Source organism: Rhopalosiphum maidis, chromosome 2, assembly GCF_003676215.2.
Source record: "Rhopalosiphum maidis isolate BTI-1 chromosome 2, ASM367621v3, whole genome shotgun sequence".
In the NCBI taxonomy this organism is placed as follows: Eukaryota; Metazoa; Arthropoda; class Insecta; order Hemiptera; family Aphididae; genus Rhopalosiphum; species Rhopalosiphum maidis.
Genome location: NC_040878.1, coordinates 48,754,397 through 48,778,500, shown reverse-complemented (window position 1 = coordinate 48,778,500; position 24,104 = coordinate 48,754,397). Strand labels below are relative to the sequence as shown.

At 26.7% G+C, this 24,104-nt stretch overlaps 1 protein-coding gene across 1 annotated transcript; it reads left to right on the top strand.

Annotated features, from left to right (window-relative positions):
- Nucleotides 1–5,819: 5,819 nt before the first annotated feature.
- On the top strand, nucleotides 5,820–22,068 carry LOC113552174 (mitochondrial carrier protein Rim2). The gene is made up of 7 exons (XM_026954910.1): nucleotides 5,820–6,192; nucleotides 6,294–6,587; nucleotides 11,174–11,352; nucleotides 18,549–18,673; nucleotides 19,246–19,468; nucleotides 19,862–20,135; nucleotides 21,164–22,068. The coding sequence occupies exons 1-6, from the start codon at nucleotides 6,140–6,142 to the stop codon at nucleotides 20,107–20,109; spliced, it is 1,122 nt and encodes a 373-aa protein (XP_026810711.1). The 5' UTR covers nucleotides 5,820–6,139; the 3' UTR covers nucleotides 20,110–20,135; nucleotides 21,164–22,068.
- Nucleotides 22,069–24,104: the final 2,036 nt, after the last annotated feature.

The window sequence follows — 24,104 nt, the reverse complement described above, 5'->3', positions numbered from 1 at the left end:
CTTATTGAAACAATAATAATAACGATGTAAATTGTTTTGTTATGATTTAAAAACATTCAAAATAGAAACTTTAAACCTATATGTTTTTTATGTTATCATGAATTTTACTAAACATAATAACATTTTCGATTTATTTTGAGATATTATTGATGTATTATGTGAATCTATTTTGCCGTTTTACGAATTCACTGAAAAATAAAATAAAATTTCGAGTTCTATAAATTCTTATTATATAGTATAAATGTAAAAATTTTATTATTAAAATAATAAAATACTACAAAAAAAAATATATCAACCTACATAATACTAAAAGTAAAATAAATAGGTAGTTTAAAAAATTATATCATACAATATTATTGTACTATACTAGCATTATATATAAATATAATATATCAATACGAAATTCGAGTACGTGTATAAACATTAGACACCATAAGTCGGACTTACCTTTTGTTTATATCATAAAGTAATTAATTTATAATTGAATATTATATGCATATTATTGGTGTGATTAAGTAATTTTTATTAACAATAAAATGAATTGTTACTAGTATCTACTAAAATTGATAAAATGCTGAACTTTGGTATTTTTTGTTAATGCTTAATGTAATATTTATATACCTGTAAGTCTATTAGACTTAGTCTAAAATATTAGAGGTTTTCTTTTTATAAATACTATTAAATAATCCGAAAAATCTTGTGTTGCCCATTTTATATGTCAGTAGGTTACCTATAATGTAATGGTACGAAAGTTCTTAAATATTTTAATATGCGTAGCGTATGAGGTATAACATTTTGATTAATTTAAAAAATATTATTAAATTAACCAAACAATTGATGTTTTATTTTTAAGTTGCATAATAATAATACCGACACACATATTATATGAGTTTTTGACAGTATTTAACAATAGTGTACAATACACAGTAATTGAAATAAATACATAAAATGTACTTTCTAGTTTGTTTTATTGTCAAATCTAATGCATGGAAAGTAATATATAATAATATATAAAATATAATACAATAAAACTTCCTTGATTCATACACATAAATAGACAATGTATAGTTAATACAGAATTTATACTATACATCTCGCTCTGATAAACTTAAAGACACAAGTATTATGTCAGAATTTTTCATCTATTGTAACAATATCATTAACTTTATCTACTTTAGCATTTATTACAAATATGGAATAAGTTGTACCTTATATTCAATTTTTAAAATTTTTACTTGCAAACGCTATTTTCTGGTTTCTTTATTGTAAAGAAAAAATATAGATTTACGTAACTACCAAGTACCATCTATAGATCCAATTTCCTACCAAAAACTACTTTCGAAATTGAAGATTTAAAAATAGAAGCATTTTTACTTTTCCAAAAAGTGATAACAAAAAAAAATAAAAATAAAAAACTCACATCACTGTAAAATCGATACATCAATCCGCTTAGAATCTATTACACCATTTATACCATTTTATTTTAAACATATTAAGCTTTTATTTTATAGGTGTAACATTAATATATCGGAATAGTAATAATGCAAGAATAAAAGCCCATTATATCGATTTTATTACTTTTAAAGAAATATTTATAAGATTTGATAGATCATCAAATGAACAAATGTCAAACAATAAATTATAACGATTAAGTTTTATTATTATTATTGATCTTATTAACAACTTGGCAGCAAAGACTATTAGTTTACCAACGTCGTTTATTACCGCGTATGGGGCTGTGCCTTTGAATCTTTGACAAAGATTCCTTGATATGCAACGTTTGTCGATTGCTATGTTAAAATTATTAAAATCGTTATATTTATGTAATAACTTTATATATATTATGATCATCGGATCGTGGATGCCAACTATAGTGTTGTATGCGAAATGTGATCCGTCAAAATACGAAATCTACAATTAAATTATCTTGATGTTATACACAATAATAATAATAATAATAATTTTATACTACAAAATGCGAATAACGAACACTAGTATAACCCGTCCACTTCATCTTGGCAATCGGCAATCGTTACTTTTAAAAAATATAACGGTCCGAAAAGTATATTATATTGAAAAAATTATCATAATCCCATGACCTGATATAGAGTGAGATTATGATGATTATAAAGAAATAAAATAAATTATAACGGTTGTCAATTGCCAAGGTGAACTGAATGGGTTATACACTTTCAAAATATTTTGGTGAAGAAAAATCTGCCAAGACGCCGGTTTTTTAATTCTAAAACGATTTATAAGTTCATTATTAGGTACCTTAAACAATATTCAAGGAAAAGTAATATAGTAGGAACTACGGTTTACAGTAATCCACAGGATGTATATAATAATAATATATTATTATTGATGTGACATATAATGTTAAATATCATTATGATATTCATAGTCCATAGACGTGACAAGGGGAGTGCTAGGGGTCTTTAACACTCCCATAAATCGAATTTTTACATAAAGAATATAGCTATTCAATATTAATTATTAATAAGTATTGTATTTTTTTTATTGTTTAAATTCATTATTTTTAGAATTTGTTTTGAAACATTATTTGAAATGTAGAATGGTTTGATAATAATAATAAGAAATACCACAGTTATCAGTTATCAATATATTATATTTGGGAATATATCATAAAAAAACGCGTTTCCTAATGTGTATAAATTACTCCAAAGAAAATAAATTAATTTTATACATTTCTATCATAATAAATTTCAGTAAGTTTTGAAGCATTTGACACGTGAATGTCGTGAATGCTATTTTACAAACATGTGGTGAATCGAAAATTAGTTAACGTTGTTAATAGTAAGTTTGTTACCTACATCAAAGGTTCAATGATACGATACATATTTTGGTATTCATGCGTTGTATATTACTTACTAAAAACCTGTATGTATGTAGTTTGCTATACTTACCGTAAAATTCCATTAAATGCCATATTTTATTTACTATTTAATTATAATTTATTAAACTGCGTAATTTTCCCTATAATTTCAATAATTAATTTTAGGAGTAACACGTTACTATAAAATCACTTATCATATCACGCGTCAATTAACGCGTCATGATGTTACTTTGGTGGCCACTGGGCCTATAACTTACTTTATAGTTTATGTAATGCTTATAATTAATGAATGATCATTGTCATTGTCAAGTATTTTCAAACGATATACATAATATATATTGTTATTTTGTATACATTATTCCAGAAAAAGTAACTTATATTACAGTAAGATATATTTTACGGACAGCAGGTATTGGATCACATTTTATCTATCTGTTTTGTATAAAAAATTTGTTTACATTTTATTATATAGAGATTGCTACCAGGTGCTTTATTTTACCAACTATCATAACAGATACCTATCAATTATTATATTAGTGTGGTATATGATCGTTATTGTTGTTTATCAAGATGGACGATGACTCAATTCACAAATACTTTCTAGTAATAAAATGAAATAAAAATATGGTATATGTTAATAAATAGATGATGCAAAAAAGCCGGATAAGTGGGTAGAGCTTTACTGAACAGTAGATGTCGAGTGAGTCAGTTACTCACTGTAATAGTGTAATGGATGTGTTCAATTTGAATTCAATGATATATTATTTTACATGAAAAATGATTCTGTACAGAAATAGTTGTCAGCTTATAACGCAAGCATAAATACATATTTTTATTAAATTAATTAATTTTAATTAGTATTCCCGGGTTTGTAAGTTAATTAAAAAAATTACCAAAAATACTTCGTTTTATTTTATTGTAATAATATATAAACTATATTTATTATTTATACGTTATAATAATAATATAATATTATTGTTATTAACTTTTGAGATACAACCTTATCATAGATTAATGTGAATAGGTTCTTAGTATAAATAGATAATACTTTTGAATTAATCTACATAATTTGAAAATATCAGTAAAACATGTAGTACAATTTATAATATATGTTAAAGTTTTAAATTCTTACAATTAATGTTTTTAAATAATGTGCAGCTGCAAACGAAAAAGAATATGATTGAATAAAATTCGAGATAGTTTAATATTTCTTAAGTTAAGTAAATGGATTTTAGATTAATATATATAATATATCTACATACAAAATACAAATCTTATTTGTACACAAATAATAAAATTGTGATTAAGTTATGTATATTTAGATGCATTTCAACGCATTTCGGGCGCAAAACGTACTGCACAAAATATCAGCGAATTATAATTTATAATAATATATACAGCAATAGTATGCCTTCGGCATTCATATCATTTATTAGCGTTATAATATCAAACATTTTAAATACAATTTATCAACACATTAAAATTGTGAAAAATAAAAATAAAAATGTGGATTTTAAATTTTGTTTTTTGATTTGTCGGCACGTTCCCAAAGCAACACACTAATTGTACCAACAGTTATTTGTGTTGTCAGCTAAAAATTTTACTGAGTGGTCTTTTGTAAAATTAATTATAATTGGTACTTACTTACTCCACAAAATTACGTTCCTATAAAAATAATGTGTACTTACTATGGTACATATTTGTTACCACAATCTATACTATTGTCTTCTTTTAGAATATTTTTACTACTTTTTCACAGGAATATAACAGTGACGACAACGACAACAATAAGTAATAACAAAAGTATTCAGTATTGAATATTAGATTCTGAATGGAGCGATGAATTTATTGATTTTACAATAATAACTAATATTATTATTATTATGACTTTTTAGTTTTTATCACAGATAACATTGGATTAAAATTTAAGATTTCATCACGCGTTTATGTATTTTACTGAGGCTATAACGCCTAAAACTATATTGTCTATATCATATCTTAATTCTTTAATAAAAACTAGAAGTTAGGAGACAAAACTCTGTAAACAGAAAAATTTACTAAAAAGTGTCGTAACCGTAAGAATTTATTTTTAACATAATATTATTTCTATTATAGATAATCTATATTATATTTTCTATCATAAATAATGTGCGTTTTATAATTTCGTATTCATAGATATGCATATATTATTTACTATTTGAGTATAATTATAAATTAATTGCCTACTGGCTACTTATATTATTTATCTAACCTATGACTAGTTGTTTGTTTGTTCAATAAATATAAAATGTTGTAATTATAATGTGTATATGATTTATTTTGTTATCACTTATTAGTTATTAATGTTATTACTATCAATTATACACATTAATATATTATTAACTATTAAATAGGTAATTTAATGTGTATTTATAATATTAATTATATTAAAAATGTTGAACTAAATGATAATTATTAAAGTATACACACATGCATATGAATATGTAACTAAAAACTTACAAAATTAATAATAAGTCACATCTAAAGATATTACATATTGGCCATTTTATTAATGCGTTTTTTTTCTTGTTATGAGTATATAATATATATATATATTATTATTATCTACAGTATACTCGGTTTTAACCACAGATTACATTATCAATTGTTTTTGATTTCTTCCGAAACATAATAAGTACGTTGATAATGGTTGAATATTGATTTGAAAAAAAAAATTTTACACCTTAATTTGCAATAATTTTTTGGTAATGATCGACAAAAATCTTTCGGGATCGATGTTATTCATTCGGATTTTTGGACAAGAAATAATAAATTGTTCCAAAACGGGAAATTGAGGAGAAAGATTTTAAATTTTTCTCTATGGTCACACTGGTCATGCATATCAGCTGACGACGTTCGTCTTCGCTGTACGGACACTTGATAGGGCATCTGTAGCGCCGCACCGCGCACATTTTTTGATCATTATTATTATTAAAAACTTGATATTACACGCTGACATCAGACATGCTGTACGCTTGTACAGTGAACGTTACTACGTTAGTCGTCTCTCTGCTTTTAGTCGTCTGCTGACCGTTCAGCTATCTTGTGTTTATTACGCTTTGAAGTGGTACTCTGTTCGTATTATCGGCGTCCATTGATTTATTTTCGTTTAAATCCGTGTGTGTAAAAATAACAAAATTTACGACCAGGTGGATTTTAAATACAATTAAATTCCTCTTCGATTTACTTCCACGTCAGTGACCGATGCGTTTAAATTTCATGTCGGTTTAAAGGGAAGTCAGTATGTCACAGTCGCAGTACTCTCGTGACACGGTCATCCACCTCGTATCTGGAGGGTAATAATTATAATATTTTCAAACTACTTCGTTATCGTTCCTGCAAGTTGCAATGGCTGTGTTGTGGTTTTTATTATTTTGATATTTATTATTTATTGCAGTTTGGCCGGTACGACTGGTGCTGTGGTTACCTGCCCATTAGAAGTGGTCAAGACTCGGTTGCAGTCATCTTCCAGCTTTGGGGCTACACGCTATGATTATGTGCCTAGAATTGCATCTGAAGACAGTGGCGGTAGTCGCATGACATGTAAGACAATCTCGTCGCTGCAGCGACGGCGATATAACACCTTGAGCGGCGCTGGTGGCCGACACTCCAGCACACAAATACTAACATTTTCTCAATGTGGTGTAGGCAATCAGACGACTAAGTCAATGGGGCTCTTGCAGTGTCTCAGGTAAGAATGTTGAATTTATTTGTTCAATGCTATAATTTTTCAATTACCTAATCATAGCCTATAGACCATATCTACTGTTGTAGTTAATCATTAAACCATCCAATGAAGAACTATTTAATTCCTCGTGTAGGTACAAATTTAATTTGAAATTAGGTACCTAGGTAGTAACTATTTTTTTTTATGATAAGAACAAATGATAAACAATGAATGTGTTTCTAAAACGTTTTAAAAATTTCAACATGGGGAGTATTGATGGATGAACTATTCTCAATTAAGGTATTCATTATACGGTATATTGAAATTAATAAATTAGAAGTACTTAGATATAGTATTTTACCTATATTATACTAGGTAGTTAGCTTTACATAGTTTTTTTAATTGTACAAAGGAAAAATGTCATCTACAAAACTTATTACATTTACAATTTCAACAATTGGAGTATAATGAACCTAAATTGTTTTGTTTACTATCTTCAAAATGCAATAAATTAAATTTCTTTTTTTCAATTCTAATGCATTGAAGGCTAAAATAATTTTAAATTCCTGTCAACTATAAACTTTAATTCTTAAGTCTATACAAATTCTTGTTTATTTAATGAAAACTAGTTCTTTATTATCTAGTCTATACCATATTACCATTGATTATTTTTTATTGTTAATAATCGAATTAGTAATATTTAAATAATCAAGGTGATAGTTAAAACTTAAAAGTTTAATTTTAAATAGAAAGCCTTTTTGCTATAATTGTGTTTAAAAAATCAAGAACACTGACCTCAAATGACAGTAATAGGTAGCATTTCATACCTATTCTTAACATATGTTTTTGAAACTTGTTTTTTCTCAGGTATACTTTATAATAGCATTGAACAAAGACTAATTTTGTCAATCTATAATCATAAACTTTATTTATTATTTATTTATGAAATGCTATGTTAACTAAAATAAAATTGATAACTAATAAGTAGGCAGCTATTGAAGCAGCTATGTAGTTAAATTTACAATCTGAATATATTTTTCAATTTTTATAAAAACTGATAAGCAGTTGCTAATAAATGTATTTTTATTATCCATATACCATAATTAACATTTTAAAGTTTAGTTTCAAAATAATAAGTCTAAGAAGAAAATAATTTGATACATCAATAATTATACTCTGTCTGATGTTCAATTATGATTATTGTTGTCCATAAGTCGTATCATTAATATTACCAAAACATGATAACCTTATGTTTTCAATTAAGCAACCTTATTATAATTCTATACAGTATTTTAACAAGATATTATAGGTGACATTTTTAAGTCAAGAATTAACTACAAAACCAACTTGCCTATTGCGCAAAGCGTATTTAAAAGGTTGTTATCGTTAATTAAAATTTTGAAAAAAGTTCCAATATTGTTTGACGTTTATCTATGGACCAAGTCCAATTAACGTAGCATTACCTTCTCTGAGCCAATAGATTTCATATTATGAGTGCCAAACTCGTCAAATTTAAAAAAACAACATGCATTCTTGGTTGACATTACTTAAATATTGACAAATAATACATAAAGACACCAATATTAGATAACACCCATTATTTAGTTACATATCCATATTATCTAAGTGTTGAGTGTTTCTTTATTATAACATTTTTATCATACTGATAAATAATTTAGGGTGTCAACATTTTATATTGATAAAAAATATAATATAATATAATATAATTGGTTTAGCCAATAATAAAACTTCATATCAGTATATAATCCTTATAATATATTTATAATATACTATTATAAACATGTACCTATATGTATGAGTAATGATGTGCCTAATAAAAATAATAGTTTTATAATCATAAAAAGTATTTACTAAAGTTTAAAATCAGCACTTATACATTTTATGTTCGAATATTCAGATATGATTTTACTTTCATTGATTAATTGGTATATACAATTATAAGATTTAAAGCTGAGGTTATTTAATGATTAATAATATTCTTAATATGATACGTCAAAGACCAATATAGTAAAAAAAAAAAACTTGTAGTTATTAGTGTATATAATTATTAGCCTTGACTAATGGTTATGTATCAATTACAATTATATACATTTCTAATAAAAACTAATGACATATTAAAACTTTTTCCGAGAAAACTTTTTTTATTTATAATTTTAGGGTTTTACTGGAATTTTATATAAGTTATATTATGTTTTTCTTGGAACAATATACTGCACATTCAATATTCTTGTTTAAAATGACGTACATTTTGATAAAATAACAACGTTATATTTGATTATAATTGAATTAGTATTAATAATTAAATAACAAATATGTTGAATCCATAGTTGAACCGTACATATTATAATAAACGTCGGTTGTTTTACGAAATATCACGTGACTTTTTCTTATGACATTCGTTGAATTTAAACACCAACACAAATTAATTAATTTATGGGTACCACGATTGATAAATATAATACACCTACAAAATAATATTGATGTAAATTATACTTTCGGTGATCAAACTCTTCTCTCACGTACGCCACTCGTCCGATAGCGATAGCTTGTCGGGTCCCTCAGTCTTGATGGCCTGCGCAAACGGCAGACGTGAGGGAACAATAAATAATATCATACAGTACGACAGCATGTATTTACTGCGTAGTACGACGACGCTATCCTGTGTCTACTATATATTATAGTGTATATTATTATTTTTTATACATTTATACCAACGCGAGTAATAACCGGTTGTCCTTCGAATATCAGCCGTGACCTTTATTAAATAGGTAGATAATATATTTTTTTTCTTTTATCTTCGACTGGCTGCCTATTATTGTACCTGTAAATGGGATTTCGGTTTCTGCACAACAATATAAACAAAAGCAAAAGTTGGTACGCGATGATTAGCACGTAAGCCAAAATCGCCACGGAGAAAGCCCCACTGCCGCTTGATATACAAGTACAAGGACTTATATAATAACTTAATATTGTATTGGATGGTTGACCGGTATTAAATCACGATAAATTTGGAAGGTTTATTGACATCACCGCGTGTGTGATATTTTTATTATAGAACTTGTCTACAGTAGATTAATTGTCTGGTAGGTAAAGTGTACTGTCACTGACCTACAGTCAGACTGCAACAATTTTATCGCTTAGGGTCTTAGGATTTCTTATTATTTTATTTTCTATACATTATTTCTCATGGGATACACTTTTATTTTTATGCAGTTAAAATTCAATCCCCGTTTTTAAGTATATTTTTCGTCTATTTAAATATTTGTTCATTGTACCTACCTAATTTATTATGATTATATATTATTTAGTAGCGTACGAGTATACTACTTACTCATTTTGTAGCTAGAGGAAGATTGTAATTAAAAAAAACTCAAGTCACTGATTACCAGTTACTGTTAAATATTAAATCATTAAATATCTTGTTATCTTACTATCATAATTAATAATTATTTATAATTATATAGAAGTATCCGCAACTAGTATTAACACACTTATTTATTTAAATTCATACTTCACGTTTTATTATTACTGTTTTTTTATTTTTAAACAATGTTTACACATTTTTACATCTATATTATAGATGTTATAAATGTAAGCTTTAAGCGTCACCTAATTCGTAACTTAATTCACAAATCAAAATTATAATAAACTAAATGTGTTCAATTACTATTTGAAAATTTGATTATTATCAATTTTTAAAATCGTTTTAAAATATGCAAATGCGAATAACAAAATATGTGTATTTGTATTTTTATTTGCGTATTAACATGTTGTTAAAAAATATGAATATTCTTGTATAATTAATTTAATATTAGCAATCAAAATAAATTAATAAATTAACTTCATAATAGTTCAAATTATCTATGCATTAATATATTAAATTAAATTAAATTATAATATGTTTTTATATTTGTATTATGTTTTTATAATACACACCTATAAATAAATATATCAAAAAGAGTGATAATTTATTTTACATTTAGATTCGAATTATTTATTACTCAGATAATATTATAAAGTTTGATGATTAATAGGTATAAAAAATACAATTTTGTAGTTCACGTTTGCTTAATTAAATATCTAATCTTACTTTATACGCATGTTTGCATACCTAATTCATTAGTTAAACAAAATGGATAATTTAACTGCAACTTCTAATTTACATTGCTACTGTAGAGTGCTAGATTTTTGATCCAAACCTATCTTTCAGCTATTATATAATACATAATAATAATATTAACTATAATATGGTTAGTATATTATACTATACTATATATAATCTTCTGAGTACTATAGTGTATTAATGTGTATTATATTAAAATGTTGAAGTATAAATTAAATGCGCATGTAGCATGAATTCTAAGTGTTTAGTTGTTGGTGTTATTCCCAAGTGTACCTATTATGTACTATACTACTATTATGTACATAGTAAAAATAAAATTTTCCTATATTTTTTATTGACCTGTTTACAAGTTTCGGAGTTACTTTCTTAGTGCCCAGTGGTAAACAAACAATTAATTATTCGCCACTAAAATACATTCGTATTTCCTTCTTTATTTATCCAGTTGGCATTTTTCTATCTTTTTTAGGCACATAGTAAAAACCGAAGGCCCCAAGGCTCTGTTCAAAGGACTGGTGCCCAACATCGTGGGCGTCGCTCCGTCCAGAGCCATTTATTTCGGGGCCTACGCACAATCCAAAAAGTTTTTCAACACCGTACTTAACCCGGACACACCGATGGTACATGTATTATCGGCGTCTTTTGCAGGTAATAATCTTTTTTGTTTGTGATGTATTTAAAACGTGTTCGGGAAAAAAATATTAATAATAATGTAAACCTGTTGTCGGATTAAAAAAAATAATTGAACTCTACTAATGACTATAATATGAAAATAATATTTTAAATTTTACGCAGTAGTAAATTTGAATTACTTGGTGTTTTCTGTTTCTTTTTATTTACCTAGTATATTATACAATTATGCAACCCACTTATAAAATGACCCCCCATACGCCTGGCCACTTCCCAGCCTAGATTAATACTATTAACTCACTATTTGTCTTATACCTGTATCACATATTTTTGTATCTACCTAAAAATGGAATACAATCATTTCATTTCTCTGTGTGACTGCATTCTCTATGCAAATATGCATTCCCTACACGAAAATTGGCAAGATTTTTTTGTGTCTAATTTTTTGAAAACAACTATTAATAGTATACCTAGTTTTACTTTTAATATTATATAATTGTATGATTATTTTAACAAAATGTTTATACTTAAAAACATACTTCGTTTAAAAATTATACACATTTATAAGAAGATATATAATTTTTAGTACCTAGATATTATTATTCACTGTACTTTAATTGTAAAGAAATGCACATAAAACATTATATGGGTAATATTTTAATTTTTTTAATTTGTTGAGCCATATTTAGTCTATAAAAAATTGTAACCAAATTAAATTAATTTGAAAAAAATCGAAAATGTTATTTAAAATATTGATAAAAAAATGAAAATATGTATGTTCATTACTATAAACATTTATCAAATAATAACATACAATAATGTATTCTTGCTTTTCTTTGATGACTGATGTATTTTTTTTTAATGAATCAAATTATTTTTTAATTTATGTTGTAAACTATATTTATAATATCATTAATAACAATTAAATTTATTTTTGTAGTAGATATTTTGGAACAAATGATATAGGTACCATACTATGTTTACATATTTGATATATTTTGATATTATGTTGTAAATTGTTATGAACGTTGAACTATCATACAATTTATCAACAACCGAATAGACAAAAACACCGCGTGGATTACGCGTTTAGAATCGTCGGCAAAACAAGTTAATCCAGTCGGCTTGCTTTATTATTTTACGGACCTTCTCATTCTCGCGGCGTATGTATCGTTATACAATATATATACACGATTTATTTCGGTAGATTTGTTTAACCGTTGTTTGTTATTATATTGAAAATTCTTCGGGGTCCGATCGCGATCGCATTATATCTAGATTTCTGGCCACACGCGGGCAGCGTTTTCGTTTATGGACGGCGAGAACAATTTTCTGTTGTCATAATTTTATAATATCGGTGAACGAAATTCGACGGTTGCGTAACGAAGTATTGCGCGCTACGAATCAGCCCCCGTCGGGATGGTCAGTCGAATTTTTGAATTGTCGCAGGTCTCGTGTGCGTCATCCATTTTTACCGTACGCGAACGGATCGATGGCGGCGGCGCAAACGGTTATAAAAAAAAAAAAATCATATGTTCTGTGTTTTGTTTATTTTTCAAGCACGGCGTTTGGCCTCGTTTTCTCCGTCTGTGTGTTGTTGTTGTCGTAATGTTGTTATTGTCGTGTGCGCGTTACGGTGCGTGCGCGCGCATCGTTTATCGTATGGTGGTTTTAGGAGGCGACGGCAGCGGTGGTCGTATCCCCGCCCCTCCACTGCACAACTGCAGAGTCGCTTCGTCCTCGAACCCGCGCCGCGGACCGGTGAGAGAGTATCGTATATTTATAATAAATTTTTTCCGCGTAAATAAAAACGTACACGTTACTTTTATCACGTAGGCCGCGCGCGAGTTTCAGTATCACGTCGTCTGTATCGGTGTTTCGGTATGAAATTTCCGCCCCACCACACCGCCCGCGATGGACACCGACACGCCGATAGCTATTCAGTTGGTGTGCAGGCGGGGTGGGTCGAATCATTCTCGTAAACATTCAATACATTTTATTATTTATTTATTTATTATTATTATTTACGAATATAGTTATGTTCCGCGGAACATAGTTCGTCGACACGTGCCGATCGTGTTTTTGACTTTTATCGCGCGCTGCGGCGTGTACATGATAATATTGTTGTGCGAATTATTTATGGTTATTTTGTTTCGCATGACTCAAACTCATCGAATATTTAAAATCGTTCGCGTGTAAGACAGTAGTCACTTTTTCGCATTTGTATGTCTGTAGTTGACAGATTGCCAAAATCACTAAAAAGAAAAAAATACATTTACGATTATGTGGATACCCCGTGAATCGTGAGAGTAGGTTTCTAACAGATATGTATTTGAAAAACAGTTAAAACTTGTTTTGGTAGTATATTAATATATTAGGTAGGTAGGTACAATGTGTCTAATTTACATGTTACAAGGTATTGAAGTCCTATAATGCAAACGACTTGGAACCGTTTTTCATTCATTGCGTAATCTATTTTGTCTTAAATATAATAAATATGAATTTGAAATTTGAATACAACTACACAACATTGGGCATTTTCCTCACATTAAATTTCATAAATGCATACATTTCTGGTAAAAGAGTTATACGCAACTTGAAAAAAAGATAGATACTTAGTACACTAACAAACGTGCACGTAATATGTAACGGCTTTTTATAAAATAATAAAATATCCTAATTAATTTTTGAATTATTTTATGAATATAACGATTACCGCATTGATTACTAACCTGTCAAAAACCTAATTATAATATCGAGAATAGTAAAAAATGAATATTAGTAAATTCGATGCTCTAAAAATTATTAATAATCTATTATAGTTAAGTTATTTTATCGTTATGGAATTGTGTTGGTATGACTGTTCATTCTTATAATAAAAAACTTGTCAAATCATAGAAGTAATGGTTGTTTTACGTATGACATAAGTTGTTCGGACAACTATAATAGTTTTTGTTAAAAGATACATTCAAAACATGGTGCTTACAATTTAATTTTGTTTTTTTTATACACATTTTACATACCTATCTGAAATGAGTTTAAATTATTGGCCAGTTTTAGACGCTATTTAATATAATTGTTTTATTATTATAAATTAATCTTATCATTTTCAAACTTACAAAAACTATTCATAATCCTACATAAAAATATGTTTGTTATGGTATATTATTTTTACCATACTTACATCGATGTTTCGTTAAATATAAGCAACTGGGTATTGATTATAATTGAATTGAATTTTTGTCAAATGTTTTTATTTTTCTTCTGAACAGCCTTTCAGTTTTATTTCAGAAATTTTAGGAACTAAATAATTTAAGTCAAGGTTTTAAGATATACAGATATATTATCTGCTTTTAAGTAATATAATATGTACCACAGTTCTCATATTACTTGTATACCTTTCGTATTGTTGATAACTGTAGTACTATGTACTTACCGATTTGTATTAATTACTATTCGGGTAATAATAAATGAAATCATGCTTATTTATTATTGACATTCACCGTAATATTGAGATATGTTATTGTAAAATAATTATATGTTTCTTTAAATTGTTAAAAATTTAACATAAATGTAACAGGTTGAATGTTCTTTTATAAAATAAATTATACTAGTATTATTAGTATCACTAGTAAACAAATTAAATCAAACCATGTTTATGTAATGCGGTAATATAATTTTGCGCAAAAAATAAAACCAATGAAATGTGTTAATACTCAATTCTCTACATTATATAATAAATACAATTTGGTACAGATCTTTTTTATGAAAATTTATTATATAATTTTAATTTTAAGTATTATAAACAATATTTTTTTGTTTTATTTTATTTTAGAATATATACGGGCTGAACCCTTTTGTACATTAAACATACGAATAATAGATGCATATGGTTTTAAAAAAAAATATGAAATTATTAAAAACAGATATACATATAGAAATTAAGAATATTATACAACAAAAAAACAGAAATTATTAATAAACAAACATAAAATATGAAATTAAGAGTACGTCAAAAAAACATTTCAAATAAAAATGATCAAAATGCTAGCTAAATAGGTAGTTAATAAAGGAAAACGGAGTCCGTATTGGTATTATATAACATACGTCTAATAGTTTCATTTGACAAGTAGTTGGTGGAACACTGCGAAGGAACATGAATGTCGTAGTGGAACGAATGATGCGTTGAGGAACTTTAAAGTTAGTTGAGGAGAGTATAAAGTCGGGGAATCAACTGTACCATCTAGTAGTCCTTTTAAGAAGTTAGCACCCATAATGCGTCTACACTCCGCCAATGAGGCTAAACCAAGTTTAATGGCAACTGGAGTGTATTCACGTGGTACATATTTGATACCCAAACAGTAGCTGGTGAACTGCAAGAACCTATGCTGTACCCTTTCAACCTGTCGAGCATTTTCTGTGGTATAGGGATCCCAGATTATAGCACCATATTCAATAATTCGCTGGGCTAATGAACAATATAAAATTTCAAATGATGAAATTAGCTTAAGATACTTTGATAATCTCATTATAATGCCCAAGACTTAGAGATTTGCAACAAACCATCTCAATATGGAGACATATGAAGAAGTAAACTTAACTATAAACTCTTAACTAGATATTCAAACTTATAGTCAATTATATTTAAAATATTCATAATTTGCTTCAAAAATAAATATAAAAAAGACCTTTCAAAATGCCTTAGATAATACCCTCGCTTAATACCTTTAAATTTAATTATAGTCAATTAACTTCTATATAATAATAAATTAAAATGGATTTTTTTAACATAAAATGTAAAATATTCCATGTTATGCATTACTAAGATGTACATAACACAAGCTGGTATAACGGTTTCATAGTATATATTGTAAATTGTAAATGTATATTCAAATATATATTTGGTACATGAAATATGAATTTTAAGTTTTGTAAGTGGGGAAATTATTTTTCCACGAGTTGGTTAATATTATTTATTTTACAACATATTGATGGATATTAGATTTTAATGGTTTAAATACTTAAATAATAATTTAAATTATTTATTGTCATTAAAGTTTTTTTTTATACTCGATAAATTCTTTAATTAATATCGTTAAAATATGTAGGCTTTTGTGATAATAATTGTGTAGGTAGCTTTGAAAAATGTTTTTCAAACCACAACACAAATATCCTGAGAACATTGATGAGCGATCAAACAAAACGTAATTGTACCATTTGTACTCAGTATCATAATTCATTTTAAGTTAATACGATCATACAATTATAAATTAATTAAACCCTGGGCTATTCAGTGCATTCCATACACCCTGTTTCCATCGCGTTTTTATTGTAGATAATCAGCTATACGGGGCGTGTTTCATAATATAAATTGAGGAAATTTTTTCGCTAATATAGTCAATCCCAATTTAAAAACATGTGATTATTACTTAGCGTAATGAATATTGGATCAGACGGAAAACGCGGTATATACGACACCACAGGTCGTAACCATGATTCTACATAGTGTTTTCCTACGTATTTCGTATGTCATACGTATTCCTTAGCGTTTTCTATCCTTATGGAATGGGTGATGAAAAACCACGTTTAAATTATAATTGTATATGATGTAGGCAACAAAATACGTCGATGAATACGGGGCGTATAGCTGATACCTACAATAAAAACGCAGCCCCGTATAACTGATAAAGTACGTAAAATCACAGAGTACGATATGTGAGACGTGACGGAAAACAGTGTATAACCAAGTCTCAGCTTTGAGTAAAATTAGGTAATTCAAACATCTATTCTTTAAAAAATACTTATATCGAATTATTATACAAAACAGTTTTTTTTTTTAAATATTTCCATTTTTAAAATTACATTTTAGAATTAAATATACGGTTTTAGATTAGAAATCCTTGTCTCGCCTGTGCATTTTTTTTTTTTTTGTGCATCCAGGTAAAACGCATTAAAAACTATTTACATTAGTTTTAATATTGTTGATATCACACTAGTATATAGAATAGATTAAATTACACTATATAGTGCTTTGACCTGTTCCGGTCGATTTCACGTCCCATCAAAACGTATATGTGATTGTTGTATGCGTTTGCATGTTTTTTTTTTAAATCTGAAAAATCTAATACTTTATTGAAAATCACATCTACATACACTATAGACTATAATATACCAAATATGTAGCTGCGTTGTATCAGTGTATAACTATATATAAAATTAAAAATACAAAAAATACGCAAATTAACTGTAAAAATCCATGTAAAATATTTTTGCTAATTGAGAATAAATACTGTGTGTATAAATATTATTTTTATTATCACTATTAAATATATTATTATGCTTTAACCTACAAAAATAAAGAATACAATTTGAATACAAACCTATTGTTTAGTTTAACCTTTCTTGTACGGTATTGTCGCAGTATAAAATATATCTTAAATACAGTGGTATTTTTAAGATTATAATTAACTAATAACTTGGTAGGTAATGTTATTAGTTATTATTTATTAAATTCAAAAAATCAATGGTTGATTATTTTTTTATTGTTTAATTGTTATTGGCGGTATTGCAGTGATTCGCGTGGTTCAGTTTTCAATAAATATAAATATCTACGTAATCGATTAATCTTTTAATAATGTAATCTACAGTATAATGATAAAAATATACTAATATACTTCTAAAATAGAGGCTCGAGAGTAAATATTGTTTTATTATACGTTTGTCTGGCTCATGACCATAGATAAATAAGTCTATTGAGAAATTGCATTTCTCTGGCTTCTATGCAAAATCCTGTTTTTGCGTGAACATTTGAGGTTAATTATTTAATGTCAAACGTATTCGAGTATCTGATATTCCATCAACAATGAAATCCTTATATTTCATAATAATTATTCTGTATTATTTCAATTTATACACATTATATACATTATCAAACAAGAGAACAGGCCAATTCTAGTAATTTTATATATATCCGATTATTCAGTCAGCATGGGGCTGACTGCCAATGAAATCTATTCTATATACTGGATATTGTGAAGAAAGATACATAAAAGAAAAATTTTTGTCGGGCCCCTGCATGTTCTATCACTGGTTAGAGTACGAGTATAGTTCAGTCATTTATAGGATTAGTTAATTAGATAACATATTTTTTAAATGTTCTATTATTAAAAAACTGTAAATATAATTTGGAGTTTTAAAATGTTTCTAATTTTTAGGATTTGCTTCATGTTCAGCAACTAATCCTATTTGGCTGGTCAAAACTAGACTACAGTTGGACTTGAACAAAAATGGGAAAAGACTCACCGCCGGTCAATGTATCAGAAGGATATATAGGACAGGGGTAAATATTCACACACCTCAATCTACCCTTGCTATTAAGAGGTCTCCACACCAGCAGTTGTTCGCCTTATGAACGTATAACAGCAAATTTGTGTTCAACAATTCCAATTCTATGTAATAATCTTAAATAATATAATGAATTGGCCTATTATAAATCAAGGAAGAACATTATCTATGCTTTAGTTTGTTTGAATTTACTTAGGGTTTTTTTACGATATTTTAATTTATAAGATAGTTTTGAGTACGTATGTAAAATATTATGCGATTTGCTTAATAATTAACAATACTTATAACTTGCTTAAAAATTAAAAAATTATAAAAAAAACCCTTAGTGTAAACTTAGATAATGTTTTTACCCACAAGTTTGATAATAAATCAATTATTTATATTATTAATGGTTATAGTTATTACGAAAAATTGAAACTGCTAAACGCAAAGTTGATTCCATACATTCATAAGACGAAGACATCATAAGTGGTTGTGAGTCATACCGTGTGACATCAACTTAATATAAAAGCATTTTTATTATTATTTATATTAATTAAAATAAGTTGTTATTATGTATGTGCACAGGGCATAAAAGGTTTCTACAAAGGTATTACAGCTTCGTACTTTGGAATATCCGAAACCGTTGTGCACTTTGTCATCTATGAAGCAATCAAAGCGAGACTGATAGCTGCCCGTGTTGGACTCAATGAGTCTGAAGATAATACCAAAACGTCCAAAGATTTCCTCGAATTTATGATGGCCGGTGCCATTTCTAAGACTGTTGCTTCGTCCATCGCCTATCCTCACGGTATTGCGTTAACTATATCTATAGTTTACAATTCAGAAGCACCGATGTCTTTTGAAACGTCTATGGCAATTATTTTTTTAAACTTAAACACCCACCCACAAGTACTAATATAAATTTCCCCGACTACTAATTAACTTATAGGCCATGTGATTTGTCATAGCAAAAATCAAATTTCGGTGTCTCTGGTTTGCATAAATAATTTAGTAAAATTTCGTTCTCAAAGTGAAGCAAAATAACCAAAATGTATTTTCTTTTATTACATACAAAAAATATGAGTTGCTTACATTTATAAATACAGTATAATCAAATAATTTGGACATTATTATAATTTAGATAATTTACATTATCTTTGTAAACGTAATAATCATTTTTGTTTTTCATGTGTTTATACAGAAGTTGCTAGAACTAGGCTCCGGGAAGAAGGTACCAAGTATCGAAGCTTTTTCCAGACTCTGTTAACGGTTTACGGCGAAGAAGGCCCAAGGGGGCTATACCGTGGACTAACCACACAGCTGGTCAGACAAATACCTAACACGGCCATTATGATGGCAACATACGAGGCTGCTGTTTATGTGATGACTACGTATTATAGTCCTAACGAAGCTGTGTTCTACGAGGACACCGATGATCGATACGAGTGATATATATTGCCATTATTAATTATATGGTGAGTTTTAATTTATTAAATGTACAAATGCTACCCTCGTAATTTTTTTAACGGTGGAGTAAAACATTTAAAAAAAATTTTGAAACTAAGCAAAAAAAATACACATTTATTACAAACAATTTTAGTTAAAAACACAAAATCCAATTAAAATTATTTAAATGATACGGTGTATCAGTATCACTGTATCAGCCAACCATCAAGTTTTAAAGTTATTATTATTATTATATAATTCGTGTATTATAAATTTATAAATAAGTGCTATTTAGTTTTTACTAAATCAAAAGTAATTGATAACAAAAAAAAATTTTATAAAATTATTACCAACTAATTTGCAGATTACATACGGTCATTTAATTTCATTTGTAAAACGATTAATAAATAGCTTTATAGTTTTTTGTAATATATAATAATAATACGTATACAAAATGACGTAATATTAAATTTAATAATAAAAAAAAAAAAAATACCGCATAGCGTTTATAAAATAAATTTCTGCTTCATAGTTAAGTATTTTTAATCGATAAGTTAGCTCACATCTCACATTGTCTTTACAAGGACATTTTATCCGCAAGATATACATTATAATCATTATATTGTCATCAAAATGTATACAAATAAATCGAGAAATATGACACACCATAACCTTTCAAAGGTAAACAGTGTTTATAATAGTTATAATATCAGAATTTATTAAACAAAACAAGTAGGCTCATCAATTAGGTATCATATAATATTTATTATTAGTATTAGTTTATCACAATGATAATATTATATCAATACGAAAATTATTTATTTTCTAATACGACATTTTGATAACCTTTGATTGATCCGGTAATATAAAGAAGTAACAAAACAATTTTAAATGTCTTGAATGCAAATCTATTAATAGGTACGATTGAATGACGTCCGTTGCACGTCAAACATTTGATAAAATTGTTTTTCTATAAAGACAACCGACCAGCCAAACGTAATTTATTAGTTGGCCACATGTGATAATATTTTTACATGCCGTTTATTTATTTTTTCAGGTTGAAGATCTCAACGTATCGCGATTTTAGTTATGTTGACATAGTCACCTACTATCCGAAAATTTGCTCCATTTACTATTGAACAATCTCTGCGCACATAAGTCATTGAAGAGCATGAGCCACACTTATTTATTACATGATATATTTATTGTATTCCAACAATTTTTTCTCTCATAAGCCTATTCTCTCATCACGTCCCTCTTATATTTGCCTTCCTATTAATTTTCTTTTTTTACATACTTATATTTACAATTTAATTATAATTTATTTGTTAAGCATTTGTTTTTTTAGCTTATAATTTTTAAGCTGTCTATCAGACAATTTAACCATTATTATTATTATTAATATTATTATTTATTGGCGTTAATTGTATTAAAATTAAAGTCATTATTATTATACTTAGTTAATATTTATAGAACTAGGTTCTCTACATCTACAAGCAAGTTAGTCAAAGGTGATCCTAAAATATATATTGCGTTACTACAATATTATGTGTAGTATGATATTTACTATACCAAAATAATAATTATTTGTGCGATTTGTAAGGTCTTTTTTTCATACTTTATTTATGATAATATATTGTATGTAATATCCAAAAATAAAGATTCCAATGTAATAGGTGCAGAGGCCACCAAAAGTAAACATAAGTATTACTATTTGGAGATGAAGTAGTCAAGTAAGAAATGCAGTATCTTATGTGCGTGTAAAACATAGTCTTGTTTATAGAGTAATAACTATTATTTATGTTATCAAAACGAATATATTTGTTTTTATTATTGTATTTTGTTGATATGACAATGTAATGTTTTATGAACTTTTGATGTTTGTTTTAGTGCCTATATTAAAATTGTTTATAAAGTAAACTAAAATTTGTGTTCTGCTGTATTCTGTCATACTATTGGGCCTGATCATAAAATAATATATTGTTTATAAATTAATAATAAATGGTATGCCTATAATGTTAATCCTGAAAATATATCAATTATATAAAAAAAAAGTTGATTACCTTCTGATTTATCAAAAACGCTATCTATGGATTTGTTTTATCATGAATTAATAATGATAATGGATTTTTATACATAACGAATAAAAGCATTTTGTTTTTTACATTATGTGATCAGTTATGATTCTGATTTTAGGTTAATTGTTAGCTTGAAGTTTGTGACAGAAATTATTAATAATTATGTTATAATTTGTTGACGTTATATGCATACATTTCCATGAATTAGTGTTTATGCTCAAATTACTTAAACGAGCTTCAGATTTTCTAAATATGATACTTGCTGCTATTGTATGCACATATCATACTTTAACCTAATGGCATGTACATTGTAAAATTATTTAAATCTATGTTCAAAACCACTAACTGAAAAATATAAGAATAATTTTTATATAAACAAGAATGAATAAAATATATTAAACATGATAGTTGTTTAATTGTTTTTATTTATAAGCATTAAAATTAAAAGATTGAAAATAGCTTACTCATAAACTAAGGTGTGATAATATTATAATAATTTTTAAACAATAAATATTAGGTGCCTATACTTTAAAATTAGGTAGGTAATTTGATATATAAATACCTAGGTGATACTAGCTAGTGGCTAATAATAGTTACTTAATTTAAATTCATACTTAATCAATTGGAAATTCCTATTTGTTGTCTTGTTATATAATTTATTTTTAATTTACCTATCTCAGTGTAATGTGCTTAACTGTATATCACTGTACCTATTAGGGGTGACTTTCAAGACTTGGTAAAGTCATGATAATATCATACCCCGGTATTTTTTATGTTATTGTATGTAGTTAATTTATATTTCATGGTATAGATAATTGGTACATATCACGAATTACACTCTTGGACGTGTTTATAATTATATAATAGTTGATGTTATGAGTTTTTTTTTTTTTACTATTTTATTTTTAACAATATACAATTTTTTATAAATACAGTAAGGAAGGCTAACTCTCCCTGAAACTACCCCTGATACATATTTATAATATTATGTTAATCATTTAAATATTAATTTTTTTTTATAGCTACTATTAGTATTACAACTATGATAGTTCAACAATTACTAAAAAAATATTATTAACATTGTTTATACAAAAATTTTTATAGTAATCATTTTTTTTATGCACATATTTGTTAATACCTTCATAATGTGAAACAGCCAAATAAGTATTATAATATGAATATTAGATACACAATGTAATATAATTTAACCTAGGTACATATTAAACTTTGGTTTTGTTAAATTAAAAACATATAGTTTACGTTTTAAATATTTTTCTTCACACTTTTATTAAAAAAGTTCTAAGATTACACCTAATATTAATGTACCAAACTATATTATTAAATTTAAACATAATGTATTTATTTGTACCTATATTGAATTTCTTTTGTTTTAAATTGCCAGTATGTATAGGTAATCGTTTATAATAATATATTATATTAAATTATTTATTATATTTAAATTTAAAGTTTGTTTATAGAATCGTTTTATTTATTAATTTAGTTAGGTATGTCCTCAAATCTCGTGAAAACTTATGTAGTTGTCAGCTGAACATTAAAAAAATGTTTTAACAGGTAGATATGAAATATTAGGTTCACCAATTCATTATAATTTTAAAAACTTTACTGTCATAGTAGTTATGGTGAATACTAAGTGATAATAAAGATACTATATATTTGAAAAATAAATAATATATTAAAATAATAAATAATATGGAAGTAGCACTAAACAAATAATAACAAGACTAATATTATCTTAAAATATAATATATTAGTTTTACAAATTCAAGTTATAAATAAATTATTAATTTGAATTAAACTTAAATAAACAATTTTCATGCTATTGCACATCTACATTTATGCTAACATTAATCAGTTATTTATACAGCCTAACCCAGCGTTTCCATTGTATATTTTTATTTG

Coding starts and splice junctions, on each gene's coding strand:
- LOC113552174 (XM_026954910.1), top strand. CDS start 6,140: ATGTCACAGTCGCAGTACTCTCGTGACACGGTCATCCACCTCGTATCT. Junction 18,674..19,245: donor GAAGGATATATAGGACAGGG/GTAAATATTCAC, acceptor GTATGTGCACAG/GGCATAAAAGGTTTCTACAA. Junction 19,469..19,861: donor GTCCATCGCCTATCCTCACG/GTATTGCGTTAA, acceptor GTGTTTATACAG/AAGTTGCTAGAACTAGGCTC.